The sequence below is a fragment of the Hippocampus guttulatus genome, chromosome 17 (assembly GCF_054856545.1).
Source record: "Hippocampus guttulatus isolate MCC_2025c chromosome 17, RoL_Hgut_1.0, whole genome shotgun sequence".
NCBI classification, from domain to species: domain Eukaryota; kingdom Metazoa; phylum Chordata; class Actinopteri; order Syngnathiformes; family Syngnathidae; genus Hippocampus; species Hippocampus guttulatus.
In genome coordinates, this window is record NC_141277.1 from 11,898,193 (window position 1) to 11,925,994 (window position 27,802).

General features: G+C 42.6%; 1 protein-coding gene across 2 annotated transcripts; it reads right to left on the bottom strand.

Annotated features, from left to right (window-relative positions):
• Positions 1 to 782: 782 nt before the first annotated feature.
• Positions 783 to 27,786, bottom strand: tsc1b (TSC complex subunit 1b). Of its 2 annotated transcripts, none has more exons than XM_086135035.1 (22): positions 27,526 to 27,786; positions 17,462 to 17,682; positions 17,273 to 17,376; positions 16,799 to 16,951; positions 16,074 to 16,218; positions 15,730 to 15,884; positions 15,565 to 15,638; positions 15,296 to 15,474; positions 13,679 to 13,797; positions 12,617 to 12,782; positions 12,329 to 12,450; positions 11,835 to 11,922; positions 11,167 to 11,274; positions 10,317 to 10,956; positions 9,525 to 9,568; positions 7,706 to 7,872; positions 7,132 to 7,314; positions 6,939 to 7,049; positions 6,281 to 6,403; positions 5,965 to 6,167; positions 5,625 to 5,795; positions 783 to 2,433 (listed from the first exon to the last, which is right to left on the bottom strand). In XM_086135035.1, the coding sequence occupies exons 2-22, from the start codon at positions 17,568 to 17,570 to the stop codon at positions 1,758 to 1,760; spliced, it is 3,840 nt and encodes a 1,279-aa protein (XP_085991161.1). In that variant the 5' UTR covers positions 17,571 to 17,682; positions 27,526 to 27,786; the 3' UTR covers positions 783 to 1,757. The 2 variants fall into 2 exon arrangements, with proteins under 2 accessions (XP_085991161.1, XP_085991160.1); XM_086135034.1 differs by having other exon boundaries at positions 783 to 2,436.
• Between the last annotated feature and the right edge of the window lie 16 nt (positions 27,787 to 27,802).

Genomic DNA, 27,802 nt, shown 5'->3' on the forward strand with positions numbered 1-27,802 from the left:
GGAAAAGCCCAACATGTACTAATGTTCAAAACGCTACACAGAATATTTTATTCCACAACTTTACTGTTTTGGTCCACAGGTCCGACCCGATTCTCAGTTATTGGTCAGTGGTCCTCAAACGTGTAATATTTTAAGTCGCCGTAATATTGTGCACAGTTTAAACGTTGTATTTTTTTAACTAATGAAATTACAAGTCAATTAAAAGGAATTGGATTGTACCAAAATACAGTTTTTTTCGTCCTCTTAAACATGAACACAAATTGAATGGTACCTTTGCAATGAGTCTTTTGCGTACCTGTACCACACCAGAGAATAGTTGCTATACAGGCATTTCTGCTTGTCAGAAAATAACACAAAACCTACCAGCGCTTGATGGCGATTATAGGGGGCGTCAAAATCCAACTAGACATTTTATTTTCCATTTGAGTGACACATCAAACACAAGCGGTTAGCACACTTGCTTCACACTTCTGAGGTTGCGGGTTCAAATCTCAGCTCCGGCCATCATGAGTACAGCTTGCAGATGCTTCCAATGCTTGTGTGTGAGTGTGTGTGTGTGTTTTCTCCGGGTATTCTGGCTTCCTTCCAAAAACATGGCACGCAGTTTAATTTGAGACTAATTGTCCACAGGTGTGAATCTGAATGGTTGTTGGTCTCTCTATGTGCACTGCGATTGGCTGGCGACCAGAAGTCAGCAGGGATGGAACGGATGCCTTACGAAAACGGCAGAACTGAAAAATAGTGTACGCTACACATTTGAGGGGCAACAAGACAAAACACTATTGTAGTGCAAAACATTGAAGACGACCTTTATTGTTCACAGTTAAACACAAGCCACTGCTTTAAGAACTTCCTTTTTTGCCATGTCATCCATTCAAGAGTCCCCGTCTCTTCAGTTTGTGCAGATTGTACCTTCCGCCTTAGGTTGCTGTAATTACTACGGTTGGCATTTAAAGTGGATCAGTGAACATGCTGCAGAAAGCGTTGCAGAAGGACATGACAGCAGGAGATCCTTGTGGACAACAGGATTTAGAGAGAAGACAAGAAAGTCACCGACTATTGGTGCAGCAGTGAAAGAAAGCGTTTGGATGCCAAGGTGTGGGCATCCCCGACAAAGTGCAAACAAACATACTCCTTCAGACAGATTTTGATCAGTAACCTTGGAATTACGAATGGGAATGTGACTTCATAATTACCGACAATGATATGGTCTGGGTTTGTCGGTGAAAGAAAATAATGATCCTTGTTTTGCTTTAAATAACTGATCTTGGGAAGGGAGGTGAGGGGCTATCCTAACACCGATCCTTTGTTCAGTCAATAAAATTTGAAATGTTTGTGTCATCTGTTTGCATTGTGAACATTAGAACCCACAAGATCATGGTGTAGGCCGGGGCCAGAGATGCTTTGTTTGAATGGAACAAAATGGAAAGATAAAAACATTTTGGAATCGTCGTTGAACTGACCATTTAAAAAGTGCCCGAATCTCCAAGTGGAAGTTAAATCTTCTGATCACGTTCTACTTGTGTTATCTAAGAGCATCTTGGGCATAACCGAATTCAGGATGAACTGCTATTTAAAAAAAAAAAAAAAAACAACAAAAAAAAACAAGTGGGGTTGGGGGGCTGGATCCTGTTGTCCACTCAGAGGAATGGCGCAAATAATACTGACTTTCAAAGAGTTACTGACGTATGACTCTTTGACCGATTTGTAAATCCTCTCAAACTTTAGCTTTGGACGTTGCGGCTCAGTTGTGTCTCTTAACTGTGCTCATGATGCGTTTCATTGTAGTCCATGATCTTGAGCTGTTGCTGCCGGGGCCGCGCAGTTCCCAACGGGACCCGCCCTATCCTCCTTCGGGGGCTTTCCTGACTGGGGGCCTGCTGTCTGGGCTCCAGGGATTTCTTGGCGGGTGCATGGAGAGGAGTAGCCAAGGATGGAGTCGGAGTCAGGATGGTTGGAGTGGAAGGGGACGCGAGGCCGAGGTGGGCGACCGAACCCGGGCACGGCGGCTCTGCGAACAGCTCAGTCTTCAGACTGTGGGCAAGGCCGGCAAGCCGTGGCGGCTGCAGATGCTCGTCCTCCTCGTCCTCGTCGCAGCACTGACTCTCGCTTTTGTTGCGAAAGAGCTCGCGTGCCCTCATGCCAAGGAAGCTCTTGGCACTGGGGTAGGAGCCCACGGTAAGGGGTGCGTCAGATGGTGTCAGAGTGGCAAGCCGGTTGGTGCGGGGGCAGGACAGGGGGAGGTCCACCATGAGGGACGGGCCTGACTCCTTGCTGCCATTGACCGAGTTGGCAGTGGTCTTGGAAGTTTTGCTTGCCTTGAGTTGCCCTGGTAATAAAGTGCTGCCGTTGCCGCAATGCGAGTCATGTGGTGCTCTGCTGTCCCTCTCTTCATTGGTGCAAGTTTGACTTGGTCCATCGGGCACCAGGATGCTGCTAGGGAGAAAAATAGACATTCAACTACAGAATTTGGAACATTTTGTAAATAGGATCAAAGTCATGGTTGCGAGTTAAAAATACCAATATTAGTGCTGTCAAGAGATTAAAAAAAGGTGAGATTAATTATGATCTGTAATTAATTGAGCAAATTAATCTATATTTTAACTTCATCTAAAAATTGCTGAGAAAACCCCTACAGTGAAACTCCTCTAGAACGAAATCTACATGGGCGAAAATATCCCCTAATGTGAAAAAATCTTCATGCATTAACACCATTCCCATTCTCCCGCCCCCCATACAACAAAAAAACCCCTCTTGCGTTATACGAAATCATTTTCTCTGCTCTAGCCTCGCGAACAGATTCACTACAACGAAATCTAATCCAACAGCGACCTCTACTGCTTCGTTCGGAAACGGCAACAGCAACCACCACACTGGTTTACATAGTGAACGATGTTTATTTCGGTCACAGCTCCAAGTTTCCTGAACACAACATACTCAAAGCTGCTCTGCCATTGGCTTACCGAGCATCATCCTGTCCTCCGATTGGCCAAGAGGGACCTCACTGTCTATGTGTGTACATACTGAAGCTAGATCCGTGGAAGATAGAGTGGAATGCATCCGATTAGCTGCTCAGAGTAAATTGCTTATGGCTCGACGGACATTCAAATAAACGAACGTTTCCTCGAATGCTTTACTTGTTATCTTGCTAAAAACCTTACGCTAACTGGAGCGCTAATTAGAGAGAAAGCGAGTTCCATCGCGCTAACTATGGCTATCGAGGACTACGAAGCGTCTTGTGGCTGGCTTAAAAGTTCATTGCATGACATCAGCTGAGCAACGCCGTCTTGGGTGGCGATCAAGGGGAGGTCGAGTTAGAGACAGTGAGAGAGTGGAAAGAAAAGCCAGGAAGTATCTGTTATTGTTAGATTCAGACACAGCATGAACGTTGCATTGCTAAAATGGCTACAAAACGGACCTTTGGATGTCAAGCAGCTAAGACAAGAAGCGCTCTGACGCTGGAAGAGAAGGTAAAAGTGATCAAAATGAAAGACGGAGGAAGCAAAATAAAAGACATTATCTAAGAAATTGATGTACAGTAAGTGAAAGTGAATGCTGAATCGTAAATTTCGCAATTTCTTTCCCTTTTTTCTTTCTACACTAACTATATGAAGTGTCAAATAAGTGTGTGCTCATACTTATGCACTATTGGAATAAAAATAAAGAGTACACATACGATTTTGTGTGCGTGTACACATACGTTTGTGTGTGTTTACATTTGAGATCAAATTTGGTAAAGTGAAAAACCCCGTTGTGAAAAATTTCTTGCTGCAAACATGATTTCGTTGTAGAGGAGTTTCACTGTATTTTCGTTTTAAATTCATTACGTTATTGAGCATTGAGGCAGATCAAAAGATTCACATCACCAAAAAGGGGTATGATAAAGTATTTTATTGTTTTTAAACAGACTTGGAACAGATGCAGTCCAAGCCATTTACTTTCTGCTGTATTTGAGACTAATCCAAATCCTACCTGCAACATTTAGTTTCGACCACCAGGTGGAATATCACTGTTTGTTTTTGTCTCCAATTACAAAACAAAAATAAAAGAGAACACCAGGTCCATAAAAAGTGCTTAGGTTAACAAATCAAAAACAATAAAAACTCTTTTCTGAGCAATACAAGTACTGAACATGGAACTTGCTTCAGATGATAAATAAAATAGACCGTTAAAGCACAGTGCTGTAAGTTAGCACTTCAGAAAGAACACCGTTCATCATGACAAAATAAATCCATCCATCCATTTTCCGAACCGCTTGATCCTCACTAGGGTCGCGGGGGGTGCTGGAGCCTATCCCAGCCGTCTTCGGGCAGTAGGCGGGGAGACCCTGAATCAGTTGCCAGCCAATCGCAGGGCACACAGAGACGAACAACCATTCACGCCCACACTCACACCTAGGGACAATTTAGAGCGTCCAATCAGCCTGCCATGCATGTTTTTGGAATGTGGGAGGAAACCGGAGCACCCGGAGAAAACCCACGCAGGCCCGGGGAGAACATGCAAACTCCACACAGGGAGGCCGGAGCTGGAATTGAACCCGGTACCTCTGCACTGTGAAGCCGACGTGCTAACCACTGGACTACCGGGCCGCCTGACAAAATAAAGTGCTGAAATAAACATCAACCACTTCTTATAGGCTACAGAGCACACAGCAGCTATGCTGACTTCATGCCTCATACTCTCGTTCTCCGCGAGTTTAGTTTGGTGAAGAGCTTTGCTATGGCTCCGTCTAGTGCCAACGCTTTCTGTGCTAACGTTAGCCGTGGCTGAACTCGCGACTGGGTGCTTTGCATTGATGTAGAAGGCTAAACTTGAGCTGCTTCGGTGGTAAGCAAACTCCTTACAAATTAGGCACAACACTCTAGCTTTATCAATAGTGCCGTCAGGGCGTTTTTGGAATGTAAATTGTCCATTCATTGTGCCGAGAACTCTCACATGCTCCTGCATTTTCACCTCTCCTCACCGCTGCTTACTTAGCCCGCCCAACTGCAATGGGAGCCAATCAGTTTATGCAAAACAAGCCCAAATATAATGACAGCCAATCAATGTTCGCTTAAGGCTGTGACTGACAGTTGTTTCTCCACCCTCAACAACTCGAACACAAGAAGCCAACACATAAAAAGGATATGAGAAAAAAGCAACCCACTTACAGAAACAACAAAGTTATAGATTAAAATTTAGGTTAACGCGATTAAAAAACACAATGCGCTAAATATCACCGTAATTAATTATTCACAATTAACGTGATAATTTGACACCTCTAACTAATATAAGAGTTAAAAATAAAATTTAATCCCAGATGAGTTTATACAGCCACAAACTTAGTTTTGATGTTGATTTTAAAAATGCCTTTACTTTTTTTTCCCGCTTTTTTTTTTTTATTAATTTGACCAACCAACTAATGATCCCACTGGACAACATTTGGATTTACCGGTACTTCTATTTTCTGTGACGCAAATGGATAAAAGCAAAATTAGTGCATAATTTCCAAATTGAGAAATGAGAAAGATCAATCCTTCAAGAGGACACACTTTTTACGATTAGAGTAAGATGCAGAAAATCCAGTGTATTTGACTGCAATACAATGAAATTCAGCTTTGCTGTACTGAGTTCTGCTCCCAAACCTGGAATCAGCAGGTGTGTGTCGGTCAGATTTAACCCCTTGTGGCAAACCAGCACTGTTAACCGGAGCCTCCATCTCCACTTTGCTGTACAGTTGCAGGATTTCAATCTGTAGCAGTTGCGTGATTCTCTGCTGAGCCTGGTACCTGCTGTCGGAGGCCTGCAGCTCTGCCCTGATGTAAAAAGCAGAAGATGTGACAAAAAAAATAAAATAAAAGTGGTTGAACTTGAAAAGTAAGGACAAGCTCAATTAAGGAAAAAGCATAAATAGGGCGTTGACTTTAATCGTGTGCGACATTTGAAGAGGTTGTAGATTTTACATTGGGAAAACTGACAACTCACTTTGCTTGACATTTCACATCCTCCAGAAACTTCTTCTGCTCTGCAATGAGGTGTTCCTTCTTGGAGAGGAGGGTCTCCAGCTCAGAGGCTCTCTGGTGTGCTGCCTCAAGTTTCTGGCCCTGAACCAGCAGGTTCTGTCTCAGAGACTCCATCTCCTCTCTATAGGACACCTGCAGCATCTGGGCTTCATGAGAGGTGGGTTGCTGCGCGTCACAGGAAATGTGGGAGGGGAAAAAAAAAAGAATAAATGCCTTGTGTGTACATGTTATTCTCTACGACAATCCATATCCTTGAAGAAGCCATCTTGTCAGCCCACCTTGGTATTATCTGCGCCTACATACTGCAGTTCCTGCATGGACAGTTTGTGTGCCTCCCCGAGGAGCAGCAACTGTTTGTTCAGGAAGCTCATTCGCTGCTGGGTGCTCTCACTGTTGTTCAACTGAAGGATGCATCAGAAAAAAAAAAGATGACAGAGGTCAATAAGTAAACGGCAGTTGACCCCCGCACACTCTGTTCACCATTCACGGGTTCACATTTGTGTCTTTTAAAAAAACACACGCGCGCGCGCACACACACACACACATTTCCTGAATCAACACATGCTCGAGAATAACACAAAACCTCAGAAGCAAAAAATAATAATTGTGGTTGACCCCAAATCACAGAATAAGGGGCCTCGCCAAGGCAACCGAACCTGCCCGAGACTATCTGCTGTCTGTAGATTAGCTGGATGAAAAATATGAGGCAAAACGACTGCTTGCCTCGTTACTGTCCCAGCCATTGCTTTCTTTTTTTATTTTTTTTTCCCCTCCGGAGAAAGAAACTCAGGCAACCTTTGGTCATCTCATTAGGATGGTTTTCACGTCTGCATCCTAAAAATGCGCCTCCAAAACAATGAAATGGCAAACCACTGCTGACAAACGGTCATTCTGACGCAAACATACAACAGTGAACCACACGTTAAAAACGTTTACCTTGATGCTCATCTGTTTGAGCAGGTGCCCACTGTGACAGACTCTGTTATTTGCCCCCTGAAGCTCTGCCTCTAACTCACCCAGCCTTTTCTGACACTCCTGTAACTTGCTCTGCGGACACAGAAAAAGAAGGCCTGAGAAAGAATTCTAAAGCTCGACAATCAGCGGACACAGTGTGTATGATCGCACATACCTGGAGGTCTTGGTTCTTGGTGTAGTACTCGTCTCGCCCCTGCTGCAGCTGTCTGATCTGACTGTGCAGACGGGTCACCACAGTCTCTCGGTCGTCCCACAGCTGCCTGTAGCGTTGCTGCTCCACCTGCAAACTCTCCCTCAAAGACGAGATGTCCACGCTTTGCAGGTTCAGCTGGTCCTTCTACAGAGATTCGAGCGACTTTATGTAGGTTAAGGAAATACGGCGACTCCCTAGATCAGATCGACACTATGTGACAGCCAAAATGCGAAGTGTGATTAAAAGCACACAACATTTGAGTCAACATAAACAGTCATTGTGCAAATGAAGCGCTCAGTGTCAATGCGCTTCCCATGACTTCGATTGAGCAAAGAATAAAGTCTTGATTTTGAACCAAGCCTTCCAGCTTTATGCGCTACTCGGGAATGCAAAGAAGGGAAGGAAAACAGTGCTGTCAAAATGACTGCGGCGTATAAGACTTAAAAACACATTTGTGGGTCTCATTGTTTGGAATGCACAGACAATTGTCTGCTATTCTGATTTACGATCAGCGACACGGCTCATGCACACTGACCATGGCATTGTTCTGCTCTTCGAGTGCGGTGGCGTTGATGATGCGTCGCAGGAGGCGTCTGTTGCGGACGGCGTGCTGCTCTCGCTTGTAGCGCTCGTACAGCAGCTGGTTGTGCAGCAGGAGCAGCTGGCTCCGCAGCATGTGAAGCTCGTCAGATGGAGCCGACCCTGATTCAAAAGGGAAATTAAAAAAAACAAAAAAAAAACGACAACATTCATACAGAACAGCAAAGGAGCTCCTATGTTTTGGGCCCATTTTAATTGACTATGTCTAATGTGGCTCAGAATTGAGTTGACTCGTCATGCCATCTTGTGTGGGTTTTCATATTTTGCAATGTTTTGTTGATAACCAAGATGGACATTCAACCTCCATAAATCCAGACGTATATGCTTTCACATCTGTTTAAAAATATGAGATAATATGTTTGTAATGCAGCTCAGTACACGGCAACCATGAGGTCACGGGGAAGAAAATCCTCATTGCTTCGCTTTATGTGAATGATAACCCCTACTTTAGACTGCTGCAGTTCACGCATTTCATAAATTCGAAGATTATATAACTTATGGTAACTTTACAAACATTCAGTATTGCATAAATATGCCATCAGCTTGTACTCTTCGAAATCGAAAACATCAGTGTTGCATAAGTGGTGTAGAAAACTGATGTACAGTATTGTTTAAAAAGAAAAAGAAAAAAAATTGTAATGTGTAATGCGTTTACATTTGCATATGCACACCACCACAATGAATTCAAAACAAAAGAATCAATTTGTGATTGGAGGGCGTACAGAACTTTGACGAGTCACAAACATACGGCATTTGCCAATTAAGAACAACAGTTATTTTATACAGACTTGCTGAATCTTCAGAGGCTTGAACATATTTAAATTGGGATAACTGCAAATATAACCCCATTTGTTAATACTTAAAAAAAAACAAAAAACATTTTTGGTCATGGATTGCCTGAAACCTGGTGCCCACGAGCATCAACAAGTTCTAAGCGTCTTTAAAGTTACTTCGCCAGCCAGCTTGTCTCTTCATTAAGAGACTTTTATACATGACTAAATTCACGTCATACTTGGTCACTCAAGAATAGTCCTCTTCTTTGCCTTCAAAAAATTTGGACTTGCTTTTGCAGGAGAGTCATTATCCATCTTAACTTTGAAGCACCATTTGTTCCACTTCGGAATATCCATCCATCCATCCTTCCTTCCATCCATCCATTTTCCGATCCGCTTTATCCTCACAAGGCTCGCGGCGGGTGCTGGAGCCCATCCCAGCTGTCTTCGGGCAGTAGGCGGGGGGACACCTTGAATCGGTTGCCAGCCAATCGCCGGGCACAAAGAGACGAACAACCATCCGCACTCACACTCACACCTAGGGACAATTTTGAATGTTCAATCAGCCTGCCATGCATGTTTTTTGGAATGTGGGAGGAAACCCGAGTACCTGGAGAAAACCCACACAGGCATGGGGAGAACATGCAAACTCCAAACAGGAAGGTCAGAGCCAGGATCGAACCCAGTACCTCTGCACTGTGAGGTCAACGCGCTAACCACTGGCCCACTTCGGAATAATCAATAATAAAAATAATAATAATAAAAATAATGAGATTGTGCTGTATGTGGCCTTATGCTTTGGATTTCCAAGACATGTAGTGTGAAACACTGAACAAATGCCCCCCCAATTAGAATTTCCAAGACACGTCCCAAAACTCATGACGCATCACTAGTCATGCTGACTAACGCCCCATCACAGCATTCGGAGTACGGTAGCTTCTTCTATCCGTGAGCAACAGTGTAGAAGAGTGAGCGAATTACCTCCAAAGTGCGTCCAGTCAGCCGATTTACTTGGCAGAGGTAATCTGGAGGAGAGGAAGGGAGAAAAACATTTCTGCAGATGTTTTGTCTCCTCTGGAATTCAAATGATGTCGGTCATGATCATGACGACCAAACATAACAAGCTGGGAATGCGAGTTTTTGTTACCAGTTGCGAAATAAGACCCACAAATACAAATAAATGCTGATGCTAAACAACTGTGACACCTCTTTGTTTCGGTTTCTCGGTAACACAACTGATGACATTGTTTGAGAAGCCCGGTCACAGTTAGAATGTGAACTGAACTCTGACAAAGAGTGGCGACACTTGTGTTGTTTTTAAACATTTGATCATTTCTTTTGAGATTATGATGTGAACCTGTGCATGATAAATTCACCTTGGCTGGCTACATTTCCATTACATTTGGATTTCCTCTTGAGGGATTATACTTCGTCAAGTCCAATCAATAGGCACACTTGAAAAGATACAGTGAAATGACTATAGTATCACGCTGGGGCCCTTCAGTTCTCGTAGAATGTTAATTCCGTGGATTTCCAAGACACTCAATTGTATACTTGCAGATGAGTTTGGTGTGGAAGAATATGAGAGCCATTGACCTCAACCCCATCAAACATGTTTGGGATGGATTAGTTGTTGACCCCAACCTCACAAATGCTCTTCTGTGGATGAGTGAAGCTCACTTTCACAGAAGAGTGACTCCATATTCCTTTTCTGTAAGTGACTCGGTGTTACTAATGACAAAAACAAACAAAATTGTAGCTATGACACCTCACCGCTTGAGGACTTTATCGTGGGCGTCACTCCCCTGCTGAACAAGGCGATCCAGCACCTCCAGTGGTGAAGCAGTCAGAAGCCCATCCTCTTCCCCGTCCTCCAGCCCCTCTTCACGTCTTGAGAGCCTCTCCAGTGCCGCTTTGTGAACGGCCTCAGATGTCTTCTGGCCTACGTAGAGAGAGGCCGCCCTGGGCAAAGCCAGGTCAAATAACACTTCGTATGGCACCGATGCAGGCGTCTTGCCACAGGGACTAGGTGAGAACATCCCAAACTTTGACACCTCCTCTTCTGGGGCCGAGGGGCTCCGGTGCAGGTGGTGGTCAATCGGGGTAAAACCTGACAGGAAGGGCCAGGACTGATCGAGGCCGATGGCTAAACTGCGACTGTCTCCCGCTCCCCCTCCTTGTTCGCTCCCAACATCGCTGGCGCTTGTGGTATTCTCCGCTTTGTCTGGCGTAGACACCGCATGGCGTGTGTCCGGGACGGACCCGCCCAGTTGGCTGTTGGTGACGATCTTGTCTTGTGTCTGACAGCCAGTCAGGGTCTCAGTGGTTCGGTAGAAAGGAGAGTCGAAACCCCTCAGGCCTGAACGATCCTGTTTATCCTCTGTAATCTTGAGCAGCTCCTCTGTGATAGCCGCTACAAATTTAAAAAAATAAAATAAAAATGGGAAAGCGAGAGAAAAAAGAGAGAAAGAGAGACAGAAGGATTTTGAGTAGGTGCCAAGAAATGGTGCAACACACAGAAACTGAGCATTCCGCTTTTGTGATATCTGTCCAAGAAGTCTACCCATGTGACTCAAGAAAAACAAATGAAGTTCTGAAAAAGCATAAAAAGGTCTGCTCTCACCCTCCTCTTTTTCTTTTTCCGTTCTCAGCTGAAGCTCCAACTCCTGTTTCTTCATGAAAACCGAGAGCTCGGTCAGGGTCATGGACACATTCGCAGCATCGGCAGCATCTGATTTAAAATAAATAAATAAATAAAAACGTGAGTCACTCTTGCGATAGATTTCAGGAATGACAAGGGTTCAGGATGTTGTGAAAGGTGGTCAAATCTTTGAACGTGACAGAATCAAAACTTATTTGGCAGCACTAAAATAGGAACTGACTGCCACTTGTCTACGAGCCAGACAAGATTCAATATTTCAGTCGTAGGCCGATGAAGACCCTGACTCGACACTTAAGTGTCATCTTAATAATTGCTCAGTCATCCACCCATCCAGTTTCGATACCACTTGTCCTCATTAAGTTATGGCTGAGCTGAAGCCTATCCCAGCTGACTTTGTGTGCGAGAACCGCGGCTAACCAGTCAGTCGCAGGGCACAGATGGACCATATTCACACCCATGACCAATTTAGAGTGTTGAAAAAGTTTTTGGGCGAAACCGGCGCAAAATCACAGCAAAGCAGACTGCTGACCACACTTGGCGGCCGGTCTTCGAGATCAGGAACTTATGCTGAGAATTTCCATTCTGAGCTGCTTCATTACTTTGTGTACATGTGATGCATCGTAACAAACCTCTGTTTGTGGCGGCGCTTTTCTCAGAGTCTTTCACAGGTTCCTGTCTCACCAGTGCAGGTTTACCACTGTCGACGTGTCTGCGATCCTGAAAAGTCACAGTTTGTTTTTGACTACACGACTGTTACATTTATTTATATTTGCTATTTTTATCACAAAAGGCTCACAAAGGGCTTCACAAGCCCTTGTTGACTAAAGTGTACACAATCAACCAGTATTTTACACCCATCGCCACTTTTTTCCTCTTATTTGTATTGTGTGCTAAAGTATCAAGAATAGACATACAGTATATGGGAGAAAAACCCTCCAGACTTCTCTTCTCAGTTCAAAATAATTGCTAAAATATGTTGCAAAGAATGAAAGAAAAAAGCATTCATTCATGAAATAACACAAATAGTTTGTGAACAACCAACCGTGATTTTTCTTTTCAAAAGACTTTATCCAAGACTAGTTACGAAAAGTCAGTCTGTATGTGCATGTGTGTTTTAGCTTACTTTTCTCGGTGGACTGGACTGGACTGTGTTGCCTGGCAAGGAGATGATCGGAAAGTCATCTGCTAGAGTGGGTGGTGGCGATGAAGTGGCTGGAGTACTGGAGGCAGACGTTCCTTTCCCGCCTGCTCACATGAAACACGCAAACGGCGACATTAAAAGGATCATTCTAAAGAGTTCTTACTCCAAATCAAACTTAAACCAGCTATTGGTGGGTTCATCACTTCAAAAGTAATTCATGAATACAACTTATTAAGGACATTTGTTTCAATGTCTTGGGAATGGATTCACCTGAAGTGCAGTGGAAGCGGCTGGGAAGGTGCGAGGCACTGTGGGAGAGCTCAAAGTTGGGCGACATGCCCCTGGATGAAGGGGGCGTAGCCATTCCACACAAAGAGGAGGGGCTCCACAGTGGGTCCTTCCCACCATAGGAGGAGTTAGGGTCACAGGTGGAGCTCTGTAAGTAAATAAATAAAAAGCTCTTTTCATCAATGGTGGGTGGGAACTGTCTGTAACGTATTCCCTGCGATAAACCGGCCTGCCTTTACAAAGATAATATTGCGCGGTACATATCTCTTGACCTCTCCACCCTTGAGGATTATGAGCAGTGGCGGTTCTGGGGAGGGTGGGGAGGGGCAATGGGGGCCAGTGCCCCTGTAGCACCGATTCTGGCCCCCCCTGTGGCCCCCCCTCCGAGCGCAGATTACGCAGTCGTGCCGAGTCGCTGACGCGAAATGTGGAACCAAAGTGCGTGATTTAACATTCTAGTCGGACCCTTTAGTGCGCTGCCCCACTTAAAAATGAGCGGGAAAATGAGAAGCAGTCCGCAGAGAAGGAAATTACCACGACACGAGTGCTATTTGCGTGTGTGCGCGTGTTTGTGTGTGCGTGAGTGTGTGCGCGCGTGTGTGTGCGTGTAACTTTTTTAGTCTCCCTTTTTATTTTAATTTTTATTTAACAGGATCAATATATAAGACATTGCCTTTTTAAATTTGGATAATTATATGCATGTAAAACATCTAGCTTCAGTGTATTTGCAATTTCTGTCCCCGGCAGGCTGGTACCATATCATCCCCTGGCTTGAATATTCTCAACAGACGGACACGGCATATTGTTACGCTTGCAGACATTTTAGCCCTCCTAATACTGTTTTTTTCTCATCACTGTAATGTTATGACTACAATTTCAAAGTCTGAAGAAATAAAAAGTCAAATAAGATTTCGAATCTGTCTTTTTAGCCCTGGGTTGAATGTGCCCCCCCCCATCAAAACCCCTGGCCCCAGCCCGGCCCCCTCAGTGAAATTGATCCAGAACCGCCCCTGATTATGAGCCTTCATTTCCTGATGTTCTTACCTGCCGTTTGGTGGTCTGTGGGCTACGGTTGGTTGACTGTGTCCCTGAGAAGGGGGGCAAAGACAGGGGCGGAGGCAGCGGCTGCCGTGGAGTGGAGAACGGAGTTGATGAAGAGCTTCCTGTTGTCAAGTAGACAAAGAGTTTTCAAAGCATTTCGTCGATGGTTCCCATGATATTTTCGGCTGACTGTTAACGAACCAAATTTTAAAAGGCGCCACTGTAAACATGCAAAATTGTAATACGGTACTCGGGGAGAAAAAAATATATACATGTGCAATGGTGCTAAATAGTGCATATTTCCAAACACATTTCATTTACATGACTACAAGAGGGTAAGTTAAATTTACCAAATCCTTTTGATAATTGACAGCTCCTTTGATTAAAGCATTGTTCATGATAAGAATTGTGGAATTAAAATTTGGTTTGAACATAATACATTTAATAATGACAATCCTTGTCAAAGCTACCACCGTCAGAAGAAAAAATGTAGGTGTCAACACAAATATTTTGTTACTTACTGTAATTACTCCGTGTTTGTAATGAATCACTTTTCAAAGTGAATATACTGAACACTTTTTCTTAGGAAGACCTTTCTGTTACTGACTGAAACGTCCTCTTTTAACACTTCAAAAATCATATTATTGGTTAGACGAATAATACCTAATATAAAGTGCTTTTACACAGACAGACTTCGCCCCCCTGACTCCTGATCTTAAGTCAACAGTCTCAAACCTGGGTCTGAAACTGGACAGTGATTTTAAACTGGACCGGCAAATTGGTGCCGTTGTTAAATCCAGCTTCTTTCATCGTAGACAGCTGACTAAAGTAAAACCTCTCCTTCTTTCTCACGAGCACTTTACTGTAATGCATTTTACTTTGGAGTCAGCCAGTCCTCCATGAAGCATCTCCAGTTGGCCCAGAATGCTGCATCTTTAAAACTCATCTCAAAACTCATTTGTTACTCTTTGACATTTGACTCGGCATGACTCAGATTTGATCTTAGATTTACTGTTTGGTGCTTTCTACCGTCTTTGTTATTAATTTATTTTTTATTGTTGTATATATATTGGCTCCATGTACAGCACTTCGTATACAGCGATGGTTGTTTTAAAGTGCTCTATCAATACAGCTGAGTTGAATTGAGAGACACTTTCATTTTTAGCGAGCTCTCAACACTGGAATATTTCGAACTGGAATCAGGATTATTAACCCTTTCATGCACCATGTAACTTGATAACATGATAAGCTGCCCACTTCAGTAACCGCTGTGCCCGAAAGGATAATTCAGCATTTTTTTGTAGCTACAATTATGAGATGGCACTGGACTTCTCTTAGAAGTTAGAAAGATCTTTCGATTCAGAAAAGCAAGTAATCAATCAGTCATCGTAGTCATGAAATATCAATGTAGGTAAGTGCCTATGTTTGTATAAAATAGACAATTGAAGGATGATTACATGTTATCATTAAAAAGATCATTCCTATGCAAAAGCTTCTCCGTGCGGGTGTCTTTTACATGGCAAAAGCAAAACAAAACAAAAAATAAAAAATTGAATGCATTGTATTCACATGTATACATAATATCACCCCCCTCCACCCAAACACTCTTTTTAAACTAACCATAGCTGCTGTAGAGGTCTGTGTAGGGGCTGGAAGTGCAGTCTTGTGGTCGCAGGTGAATTTGAGGGTAAAAGTTGTCAGGCATGGCGGCATATCCCTCCTCACAGGAGGCCTCCTTCGGGTCGAGAGACACTTTGGCACATTCAATGACGATATCGTGGATTTCATACTTTTTCCACCTACAGCAAAAAATAAATAAAAACAAATCAAGATCCCCAACCAAACATTCGACATGCCTGGAAAATGCTGCAAGACGATGTGAGTCTTACCTGGTGGGGTCAAGCTCGTGATCCTTGGTTCCTGTCACCAGTTCAGGGTGGATACGCACATGTTCAAGCATTGGCTGAGTAAAGAGGTTTGAAGCAATTTCGATCAATGTCACCAAAAGAAAACTGATCACGTTCTCAAGGACAGGCAGTATGGTACGCCCTCACCTTGACCACTTCTTCAAATGTTTCCATGTTTTCCTTCATGCTGTAGTGAGAGCGCAGGTAGGACACAAAGTTGCAAGGGTACATGCCATACAAGCGGTGGAAGAGCGAATAAACGCTGGCGTGTAAGTGGATCAAGTAAACCTCAGAAACATGACCTGGATGGATTTAAAGGGGGGAAAAAAACCACAACACTCATATGCAAGAGGGCAAGCAAGACCCATGAGATTTTGCAGCTTAAGCTTTTATTATCTCCCCTGATGGACTGCGGTTTCTCGAATATTGTGGGTGCAAATAACGGTGGGCGGAAGTGAACTGTTTTGCAGGAAATGGAATGCGTATCTCACCCGGATTCTTGAGGTTCCAGGATGCCAAGCGGCCAAATATGTCAAAGTACTCCCACAGGTGTTGTTTTCCTGCTTGAGGAATCATTGGAAGCAGCGTGATCAACACCAGCACCCCAGTTATCAGCACCACCACATCTGCATCAGTCTGACAAGGGAATCAAATGCGGATATAACTGAGCTTTGAAACGCTATTCAAAAAAATAGGATTTTTTTTTTTTTTTGCTTAACCCTCTCATGCACCCTGTAACCTGATAACACGATGAGCTAGTAGCCGATGTCCCTCAAAGGGTTAATTACCCTTGTCTGGATGATGAACTAAAGTTAGTCGATAAAATTTATGAAGCGGCCAGCCCGACTTGTTTAGGGAATTACCGTTGTTGTCTCTCCTCGTCATTTGAGTCACAAAGGAACCGTTGGCACAGATTTTTATTTATTTATTTATTTTAATAGTAAGGTTGTATTGTTTTTTTTCCCATCCTTTTTGAACAACTTCGTCATCCACTTGCAATTCAAACGGTGCTCATAGCTTTGATTGATTTTCATAAACATTTCCACTCTAGGAAATGATATTCTATTTCAGATTGTTTTAGCTCAATGCTTTTGTTTTTGGTAGAGTAGCATCAAACATTAATGCAGTTGTTGTTCAAAGTCTATTTTTTAAATCTGCACATCATCTGAGACGGTGAGAAATGTTGGTCATATCGTCTCGCACATTTTAGCGGTACCTTTAGGCATTTGAGCAGTGATAGCAGAAGAGGGTATCGGGCAATCTTGTGGATCCAGGACGGCTGCTTGCGGATGACGTGGCCGAGCATGGTGAGGGTGGGCAGCCGACAGGCCTGTTTGGTCATACACTCGTTCATCTTGTCCAGAAGGTGCTGCGGTGGCAAGTCGGGCAAATCAGGCCGACACTTATGGGTAGCATTTTATTTTCCCCCATAAATCAAATTACACTATTATATCATTGTAATTCAAGAACCTTTTTAAAAAACATTTTGGGTAATGACCTTGCATGTAAAGGCACAAAGGAGCTTCACACATGTACCCACATAGTCAATTTTGAAAGAAGGTAATGAAAGGTGGTGATGGGCCAAATCAATAGATTTTTTTTGTCATCCCACTCTCATTGGCGTTGCATTTGAAGTAACTGCCGCTTAATTCAAATGAAGTGGCGTGAATAAACATCCGACTTTTGTCACCTTGTCGTGCGGCTCTCTGACTGAGCAGAGGATATGCATGGCCTCTGATGAGTTTGTTTCTAAAAAGTAGTCCACCAGCCCGTTGAGCAGCACAGACCCTCGTTCTGCAAATATATTGACACAGCCATGACACACATTCAAGCAGATAGTGTTTTTTTTTTTTTTAAAGAAGAAAAGTGATTATTATACCAGTGCTGAGTTGCTCATTAATAAGGCCTCTGATCTCTTCCAGCTGATGGAGGTCGGAGGTCTCCAAGAGCGGGAGGAGGTCCCCCATGCTTGGCTGTTCCCTTGCCATGGTGGCAGTGCTCTTGGTGGAGGGCGGTGTCCTTCTCACACTGTGTCTGGGCCTTCCTTCCTGCCTGGAGGACTCTCTTGGGGCCACCCACCAATTCAGTCTCCAGGCACCTCTGGATCACAATCAATGATGCCAAAAAAGCTCACTATTTAGTCAAGAGAGGACTCGGGGTTAAGGAGAGTCTCACTTACCTTCCTCAAAAATGTTGATCAAAGGCAGACAAGTATCTGCTATATGATGTATGCCGGATTTCATCTGCATTTTCAGTGGCTACGGTTACGTTTCTTTGGAAAATTTGAAAAAATTGAATTTGCCCCGCCCCCAAAAATCTCAGATTTGATTCTGAAGCCGAAACGCACAGCCCTAAATCCATCAGATTTAACCTTTATCCACTGAAGGCACAAATCAGGCAAAAAAGTCCCCTTGGGAAAATGACAGTAAGCATGTCATTATTCCCCTGAACCAAAGCTGATAATCAACACTTGGGTGGGTGAATTCACAGAGTGAGGTCAGGGTGAAGTTCATTCGCGGTTACCAATTTAGAGCTCAGTCAAGATTTGCATATTGGGAGGAATTGGTTGTCATGGTCACTTTGGACCTTGGAAGCGAGCAACAGGCAGCAACAGGTCAGTAGAACCAACAAGAGACGCCCTCGCTCTAATCTCGGACAGCCTAGGAATGCTTGGGAAGACAAAAAGGGCCCTTATTTACCGATTACATTTGGCTGAGTGTGAGCTGTTCGCAACAACCTCCTTCGCTTACTCACAAACAGCTCATAAGGGCACTTCACTGTAAAAAATAAATAAAACCAGTCTAAAACAGTCATTCAACTTTGAAATATAAATGACTGACATTAATGGCAACAGTGGGAGCTAGTAAAACAAAGCAAGGAGGTTGTTTGCTCCAAAACAATTTTCTGAGTTGTTTTTATTTATATCTTCAGGTTGGAGTACAATGCAAAGGACAATTAGTTCTGCAATTTCTTATTTCTTTGTTGAAAATGCAAGAAAGCCAATTCTCACTCTTTGAGCAAAACTTCAAATATTTTATTAAATTTCCCAATTTAAAGTTTGTTGCTGTCAAATTTTGTGTTCACCCAACTTTTTTTTACAATGTGATTTTTCGACTACACTGCAAAAAAAAAAAAAAAAAAAGTTGGTGAATTTGTGAATTTATGCCATTCAACAAAATGTTTTGCTGTTGTGCGAATTGGCGTTCCCTGTATTTCACAATAAAGAAATAAGAGTAAACAGTTATCCCTTGTATTAAAGTCAGAAAATTGCTTTGGAGCAAACAACTTGCTTGCTTTGTTTTTTTACTAGCTACCGTTGTTGCCATGAATGTTAATAATTAAATGTACTATATATATGCATGTGTGTGTGTGTGATTAAAATATGAAGTTAATTGGAATGTCTTTTATTTCCTCCATTAACTTATGAAACACATTGTATACAGAAAACACAAACATGTGCATACGCGTAACGGATGTCAATTTTAACTTAATCCTATTGAGCCACAAAGCAAACAAATGGAGCAAAATAACAACGAGGACTGCAGAAGGCGATGCCAAATGCAAAAAAAAATAAGACTTGACTAAGAAAACTAAGACGACCCTCAATCAATTTTCGCCTCGAGAAGCGACTAGGGCAGAAATGTGGGCGTGTGTATTTCATTTTGTTCTGAAGACTGTCGACTGAAATGATTCAAAATCCTGTTACAGTTACAGTACGGTGGTACTTCGGCAGTACTGGATTTATTTCCCGAACAGTACATCCTTGTAGTTTAGTTACAACTGCATGTTTTGCCAGATTTGCCAGACATTTTACTTAAATATGGTGCGTAACCAGACATTTCAGTTATGGGGTATCTCAATTTGAACACTAGTGGGAGCTCTATAGAAGGACCACATATAGTAGATAACAAAGACAAAATAAGAAATGAAGAACTGCCAGTCCGGTGGATATCCTCAGGAGACTTTTATCTCATCATATGGCCTCACGATGGCTTGGTTTTTCGACAAGAACAAGTATGATAAGATACATTTGAGCTAAGATACTCTTTGAAGTAGAGTCAGCTATGAGGTAAAGGTGACTTTGAGTGGGCTTGATACGAGTGCAGAGCAATTTAATCAATGACAGCATCATAAATGAGCGATTCAACATCATCTTGGAGAGGTTTGTTGATGCACGGCCATATACAGTATGTTAGCAATGTAAAATATCAACTTCACCTGTCAAGTGAATTCAAAGATTTGTCTCTAAATACATGTTTGAAGATAATTGCTGCAAATTGGCGCAAAGACGAAACTATGTCGTAATCAACTGCAGAGAGCAGTTGATTACGACATTACAGTAGCTTCAAACTGTTCTTCACCATATCAGTTCCCAGTTGTTTTTTTGGGCCGCCCGGTGACACACTTGGGCCTTGAGCAGGAATCTTCCCTCCCCCATCCGACAAGAAGGTAACTTCATTGCATCAGTGGAGAAGGGTCCAGCTGCAGACCCGGAGGAGGCCGATTCAGGAAAAGGTAGGTTTAGGCAAGTAACGTTGCGCCGGATATGACGTCAGAACGATGATGCCCGATTCCGAGGTAAGTTGTATGTGGATCGTAAAAAGTTTAAAAGGCCCTGTAATTGTAAGATAATTTAACAGCAAAATCAACTAAAAGTAAAACGGAGTCGTGTTATTTTAATACACGACAACAACTACGACGGGTTCAGTCGACGAGCGTCAGTGAAAACTTTATGCTAACTTGAATCCCGGCTACGCTCACATTCTCTCGACGAAAGAATATACAGTATAGCGCAAGTGAGGATGAAATGTTTTAGCACTCCTAGTTGTTTATTAATTAGATGATAATGTCAAAACGACGTTGACATTAATAATTTAATTTCGGATGAATATGTGTATGTTTGTGAATGGGTAAATACTGGTCATTTTTAAAGGGCTTTGGGCTACGTCAAAGAAGTGCTAAATGCGCAAAATATGTGCATTCAATTAAAAATTGACTGCGCATTGTGTTATGTTGATCAGTTTAAAATATTAGATTTAAATGCATCTGTGCGAATGCAGAATTCTACGTAACATTATTTTCGCTGTACCTCTATATTAATGTCCTCCTCGTTTCTTTGTGACTTTAAAAAGCACTGGGAAAAACAAGCAACGTCGTATGGGATCCCTAATACTTTTGACAGTAGCAATTAAAAAAAAAATCATAGGTTTATTGTTATGGCCTTAATTTTCTGTAGAATTATATTGACATCGTAGATTTCACAATTCATTCTCTTTATTTTCCAGATGCATGTCACAATACAACGAGGGATATCTGTCCCTGAGCTGCAAAAATGCAACACATGTTGCAGTATGTACCACTGTCCATTCTGCCAGCCCGCATGGTTTAAACCCTCATACTACTGCAAGGTAAAGGACCATGTGGAGGGCCATTTTAACCGAGCAGTATCACATGAAGGTAAGTTTGTGAGACACAATTTGTGTGAGTCACAGTATAGATCATTTTTATTTGGATGGCTCCTAACCAATCACTCAGTGACCTGTTGTAGCTGATCATTTGTAAAGATGTTGTCTATGATCATTGTAAATGATTATTTAAAACGTTTAAGCTCTATTTTCTATTACAGGGTATACCATTCATTGATGTGGGCTACAATGCCGACCAAAACTGCACTTTCATTGCATCTATTGCCGTGGGATAATAATGCCCTTCATAAATCACCTTCGCATGTGTAAGGAAAAGCACCCTGCTTTGATGGTCTCTGCTGCTGCTGCTCAGACGCCTGCATCCCCACGACCCACCGCTGTCTCACCTTTTGCTGCCCCACCCATCGCTGCCCATCCCTCTGCTGGACCTTCTACCGCTGGACTTTCTACTGCTATGCCACCTGCTGATGCACCACCGTCTGTGCTGCCTGATGTGGCTGCATCATCCATTGCCCCATCTGTTGCCCCACTCTCCACTGCACCTCTTGCTACTGCGCCATGTGCTGCTGCATCCTCTGTGCTGCCTGCTTCTGCCCCACACAGTGCCTCGCCACCTACAGTGCCCATACCGCAAGGTGGACGGATGAAAAAAATCCGTCATCAACAGATGACTCAAAAATGTCCCATCTGCCGTAATATGTTCAATAAGAAAAACATTAAAGAGCATATTGAAAGAAAGCACACTAAAAGGCAAAAGGATGTGACAACAATGCACCAGCTCGAGAATGAGTGCATCGATCCCATTAATGGAATATATGCTGTTTCAAAGTCTCACTGTGGTACTTGTAGTGGTATTTTGCAAATGCCCTTTTTTTTTAACCTTAACTGAAGATTTACATTGTATATTGAGGAATGTTATTAGCTACCAACAGAAAAATATGTGACTTGTTTATCAAGCTTTGTCATTTCTAAATGGTTTAAAAGGAACTGGCATTTGATGCCTATTTGAATTCACAAAATGACCACACAGGCCACTTATGCAATTTCCACAAAATTGTCAATAGGATGTACTCAACGACAAGCCAAGATATTTTAAACATGAGTGCCTGAAGCTGCCTGTCTACTTGGACACAGAGGAACACCGGGATGTCCTTTTTAGACATCTGAGGGGGATCGTGGATCCAGAAGGAGCTCCCAACAACATTGTGAATGAGGTGGACTTTTTGATGGATGTTCTATTCCCAGAGGTAATGTTATCCCCAGCTGCCCCACACTTTCAAAATAGATACAAAAATATAGATTTTTTTTGTATTTGTAGATTGAAATATTTTAGAAAATATTTACACAATGTACAAATCCTTTTCTCTTATTAGGCTATTATTTATGGTCTCGCCGTGACCCACAAGGTCTCAGTGGCACATGCCGAACACTTATTTATTGTTGGATAAACGTTACACACAAAGTAAGAGTAAACTGTAATTCTCTTTCAACCAAAATGCAATGAAATCCTTACACCCTTTCTCATGTACCAAATAATACATTTCAAAACATTTCAGTTTCTGTTGCATTTCATGTTTTACAACCTTAAGTGTGAGAGAGAGGAATTTGAGCAGAGGATCGAAAAGGAGTTGCGACAACAAGGGAAGTGAGTGAGTGAGCAATAAAGTGCTTTTTCAAAAATACTTTGTGTTTTATTTTTGAATCCTACAGTGCTTTAGAAATGGCCACGGACCATTTAGGTAATATAGGTATACATTTTGGCAGGGATACAGAATCTGGTTTTATTTTATCTATTTTTTGTTAAACTTAAGAACAGTTCCATCAAGCTTCATACATGCTGGTTTGAAGTAGTGTGATATTGATATTTTCAGAATTTGTTTTATTTATTATAATGCATAGAGGCGGCCCGGTAGTCCAGTGGTTAGCACGTCGGCTTCACAGTGCAGAGGTACCGGGTTCAATTCCAGCTCCGGCCTCCCTGTGTGGAGTTTGCATGTTCTCCCCGGGCCTGCGTGGGTTTTCTCCGGGTGCTCCGGTTTCCTCCCACATTCCAAAAACATGCATGGCAGGCTGATTGGACGCTCTAAATTGTCCCTAGGTGTGAGTGTGGGTGTGAATGGTTGTTCGTCTCTGTGTGCCCTGCGATTGGATGGCAACTGATTCAGGGTGTCCCCGCCTACTGCCCGAAGACGGCTGGGATAGGCTCCAGCACCCCCCGCGACCCTAGTGAGGATCAAGCGGTTCGGAAAATGGATGGATGGATAATGCATAGAAAGCCAGGTGTTTTGTAATTATTGTATTATATTAAAACCTTATGAATTATTGATTCTACTCATCAAACCTGTTATGTTAACCACGGAGTCTTAGACTCCGTGGTTAACATAACAGGTTTGAGACTAAGACTAAGACCCCCCACCCCCATCCTCCGACAGCTCCACTGGCTTCCTGTCAAACTTAGAATCAACTTCAAATTACTTCTCTATACATTCAAAGCCATCCATAACCTTGCGCCCCCCTATCTGTCAGATCTTCTTCAAATCTCCATTCCCTCTCGCTCACTCAGGTCCTCATCCTCCCTCCACCTTTTTCTACCCTCTGCCCGTCTCAGTACAATGGGGTGCAGAGCCTTCAGTCGCTCTGCCCCCAAACTCTGGAACTCACTTCCTCCCAACATTCGTAATATTGACCCTCTTTCCATATTCAAAACCCAGCTCAAAACCCACCTATTCAGACTTGCCTACCCGCCTTAAATCTTTCTTTTTGTTTATTATTTTATCTGTGTTTTACTATTGCTCTTGGTTGTACAGTGTCCTTGAGTGTGATGAAAGGCGCTTGCAAATGTGATGTATTATTATTATTATTATTAAGAGCTACTAATTTTAGTTGTATTGCAAAGTAGGTTATCAAATAAGTCAAAGTAATTCTATCTCAAATTAGTTTGATAGAAAAAAATTAATAATCTTAACTTTTAAAGAAAGATAAAATAATTTAAATTCCCTATTATAATTAATGAACATTTCACTTTCATTTGCAGTCGTATACATACATACATATATATATATATATATACACACATAGAGAGAGAGAGGTCTTGATAAGTGTACTGTATAGTTAAGATAAATGCCTAAACTTACCACAGCCACTTTGGGGCTTTATTTTGAAAATCCATTTGCCTAAACTTACCACAGCCACTTCCGGCGTATGTCTACCATTGTCTAAAGCTACCTCCATCGAGTCTGCAGCTGGATACTATTGCATCAGTGGCTCAATTGTGAGTTCCTGAGGCCACGCAGGACTGAAGTGGAGCACCGCAAAAACATGGCAGGCAGCAAATCTTTGTCGCAGACGAAATGATATCTACCAGCATACGACAAAATGAAAAGTCCAAGAACAGTTTAAATTTTTCAAGATTCGAAAGCTTCATCTTATTGACTTTTGTTATTTTTGACCAATCAAATTGGCCAGGTTTGTTTACGACTTGCGGCCCGGTAGTCCAGTGGTTAGCACATCGACTTCATAGCGCAGTGGTACCGGGTTCGATTCCAGCTCCGGCCTCCCTGTGTGGAGTTTGCATGTTCTCCCCGGGCCTGCATGGATTTTCTCCGGGTACTCCGGTTTCCTCCCACATTCCAAAAACATGCATGGCAGGCTGATTGAACAGTCAAAAAAATCCCTAGGTGTGAGTGTGAATGGTTGTTTGTTTCTGTGTGCCCTGCGATTGGCTGGCAACTGATTCAGGGTGTCCCCCGCCTACTGCCCGATGACAGCTGGGATAGGCTCCAGCACCCCCCACAACCTTAGTGAGGATAAAGCGGTTCGGAAAATGAATCAATAATAAAAAGATCAGTAGGAACAGTAACCTGTGTCAGCAACAGCTGTGGCTCGCTTGACTGCCATCTCTAAGGTGTGCACCAAATAAACAAATACCTCAGGTGGAAAAACATCCTCAATGATTTTTTTTTTGATGATTTAATGATTTGTCATTATTCCGTTTTTTTTTCTAAAATGAGAAGCAATTTATTTCAAAGTTCCATTTTGTGTCATGAATAATTGTGATTAATATTAGAGGGGTCATATTTAGTGCAAGGGCGGCCCGGTAGTCCAGTGGTTAGCACGTCGACTACACAGTGCAGAGGTACCGGGTTCATTTCCAGCTCCGGCCTCCCTGTGTGGAGTTTGCATGTTCTCCCCGGGCCTGCGTGGGTTTTCTCCGGGTACTCCGGTTTCCTCCAACATTCCAACAACATGCATGGCAGGCTGATTGGACACTTTAAATTGTCCCTAGGTGTGAGTGTGGGCGTGCATGGTTGTTCATCTGTGTGTGCCCTGCGATTGGCTGGCAACCATTTCGGGGTCTCCCCCGCCTACTGCCCGGAGACAGCTGGGATAGGCTCCAGCACCCCGCGATCCTAGTGAGGATAAAGCGGTTTGGAAGATGAATGAATGAATATTTAGCATATTATGTTTTTTAATCGCGTTGATCTAAATTTTCATCTCTAACTTTATTGTTTCTGTAAGTTGGTTGCCTTTTCTTAATATCCCCTTTCATGTGTTGGCTTCCTGTTTTCGAGTAGTTGAGGGTGGGGAAACAACTGTCAGTCACAGCCTGAAGCGGACATTGATTAGCTGTCATTATGTTTGGGCTTTTTTAGCATAAGCTGATTGGCTCCTATTGGAGTTGGGCGGGTTAAGTAAACAGCGGTGAGGAGAGGAGAGGTGAAAATGGAGGAGCATGCGAGAGTTCTGGGCACAATGAATGGAAAATTTACTCTTCAAAAACACCCCGATGGCACTCTTGATAAAAGTAGAGTGGTGTGCCTAATTTGTAAGAAGGAGTTTGCTGACCACCGAAGCAGCTCAAATTTAGCCTCCCACATTAATGCAAAGCACCCAGGTGTGAATAAATCCACAGTTAATGTTAGCAACGAAAGCGTTAGCAATATCGCGAGCTAAAGCCAAACTCAACTCGAGGAGAACACCCTGCGTACGAGGTATGAAGTCAGCAGAGTTGCTGTGTCCTCAGTAGCCTACCAGAATTGGTTGATGTTTATTTCCGCGCTTTATTTTCTCATGATGAACAGTGTTATTTCTGAAGTGCTAACTTACAGCACAGTGATTGAAGAGTCTCTTTTTTTTTTTTTTTTATCCAAAGCAAGTTCAGTGTTAAGTAATTGTATTGCTCGGAAAAATGTTCTTACTGTTTTTGATATGTTAACCTAAGCACTTTTTATGGACCTGATGTTCTATTTTTATTTTGTAATTATTTGGAGATTGACAAAAATGAACAAAATGGTGATATTCACTCTGGTGGTCAAAACTAAAGGTTGCAGGTTGGACTTGGGACTAGTCTCAACTACAGCAGCAAGTGAATGGCTAGGACTGCATCTGTTCAAGTCTGTTTACAAACAATGAAAGACTTTATAATGCCACTTTTTTTGTCTTTACATTGCCTTAATAATGTAATGAATTAAAAATGAAAATAGGGGTTTTCTCAGCACTTTTTAGATGAGGTTAAAATATAAATTAGATCAATTAATTACAGATCATAATCTCACAATTTTTAATCGCTTGACAGCACTAATTAATATTAATGATTACAATACTGATCAAAATAAATCTTAAATGCATTAAAACAAATTTGAGTTGTTGCTGTGTATAATGTACAAAACCCCCCCCGAGTTAATTGTTTTTGGTCTTGCATGCAAAATAAAACATTTACATTTATTTTTCAAAATACTGTGATATTACTGATTTCCGGGATATTTGATAACCATTTATTAATGTGAATCCTCATTAGGTTTCATCTCCCATAAAAAAAAAAGGCTAACACCTGTCACGCTAATTTGGAGAAGAGCTCAAATATCACAGCAATGATGCAAGCGATGAATGCAACAACAGAGTTATGTGCAGCCAAAAAGAGGCTTATACACACACACACACATATATATATATATATATATAGATAAAAATACACACACATATATATATATATATATATACACACACACACACACACACATACATATACGTATATATATATATAGACGATCTTGAAGGTGATACATAAGGCTAGACTGCAATGTGTTTTGCATATGTGACAAGCGCGTGTGTGCACTGACCACTGCCTGCTGCTGCTTGGCGTAAACAACTCGCAGAGAACAATGGCCAGGGTTTGCTTTCCATCATCCGATTATACAAATGTGGAGCCACCGTCAATCCGCAACGTGGGAACAGCCTCAAACCCAACACCACACGTAGGGAAAGTGGCACGAAATGTTAAGGATCAACCTGTGGTGATAAACCATTACCGCGGTTCTTTACAAAAACAAGTCAGTCCTACCGCCAAGAGCTAACGTTAGCTGGCAGCAGCGACCCAGACTCGCTCGGGATTTAATTTTGCCTGTCAGTCATCGTAAATCGTTGGAGGGCGAGCCACACAATCAGGAGTTCATAAAGCAACACAAACACGTAGAGATTATTTTTAGAATCGGGAATTCAAATAATCGCTGCTGTTTACCTGTTAGAGTAGCTTCACTCCACAGGGCGCCGCCATCTTGAACACCTCACAGCCCATCCCTCCATGATCGGCTTCCGCTGAAAGACTGCATGGAAATTAATCCCACAAACTAACGCCCCGAAATACTCTCCGCGAAACCAAGTCAACTCATTTCCTATTAATCACTAAGAATCAAACACGTGGCAATGGCAAATTCTCGTTGAAATTATTTTTAATCCACGCTGAATAAAATCATTCACTCCCTGTCAGGAAGCGACTGTTTGTCCCATCGGCTTTT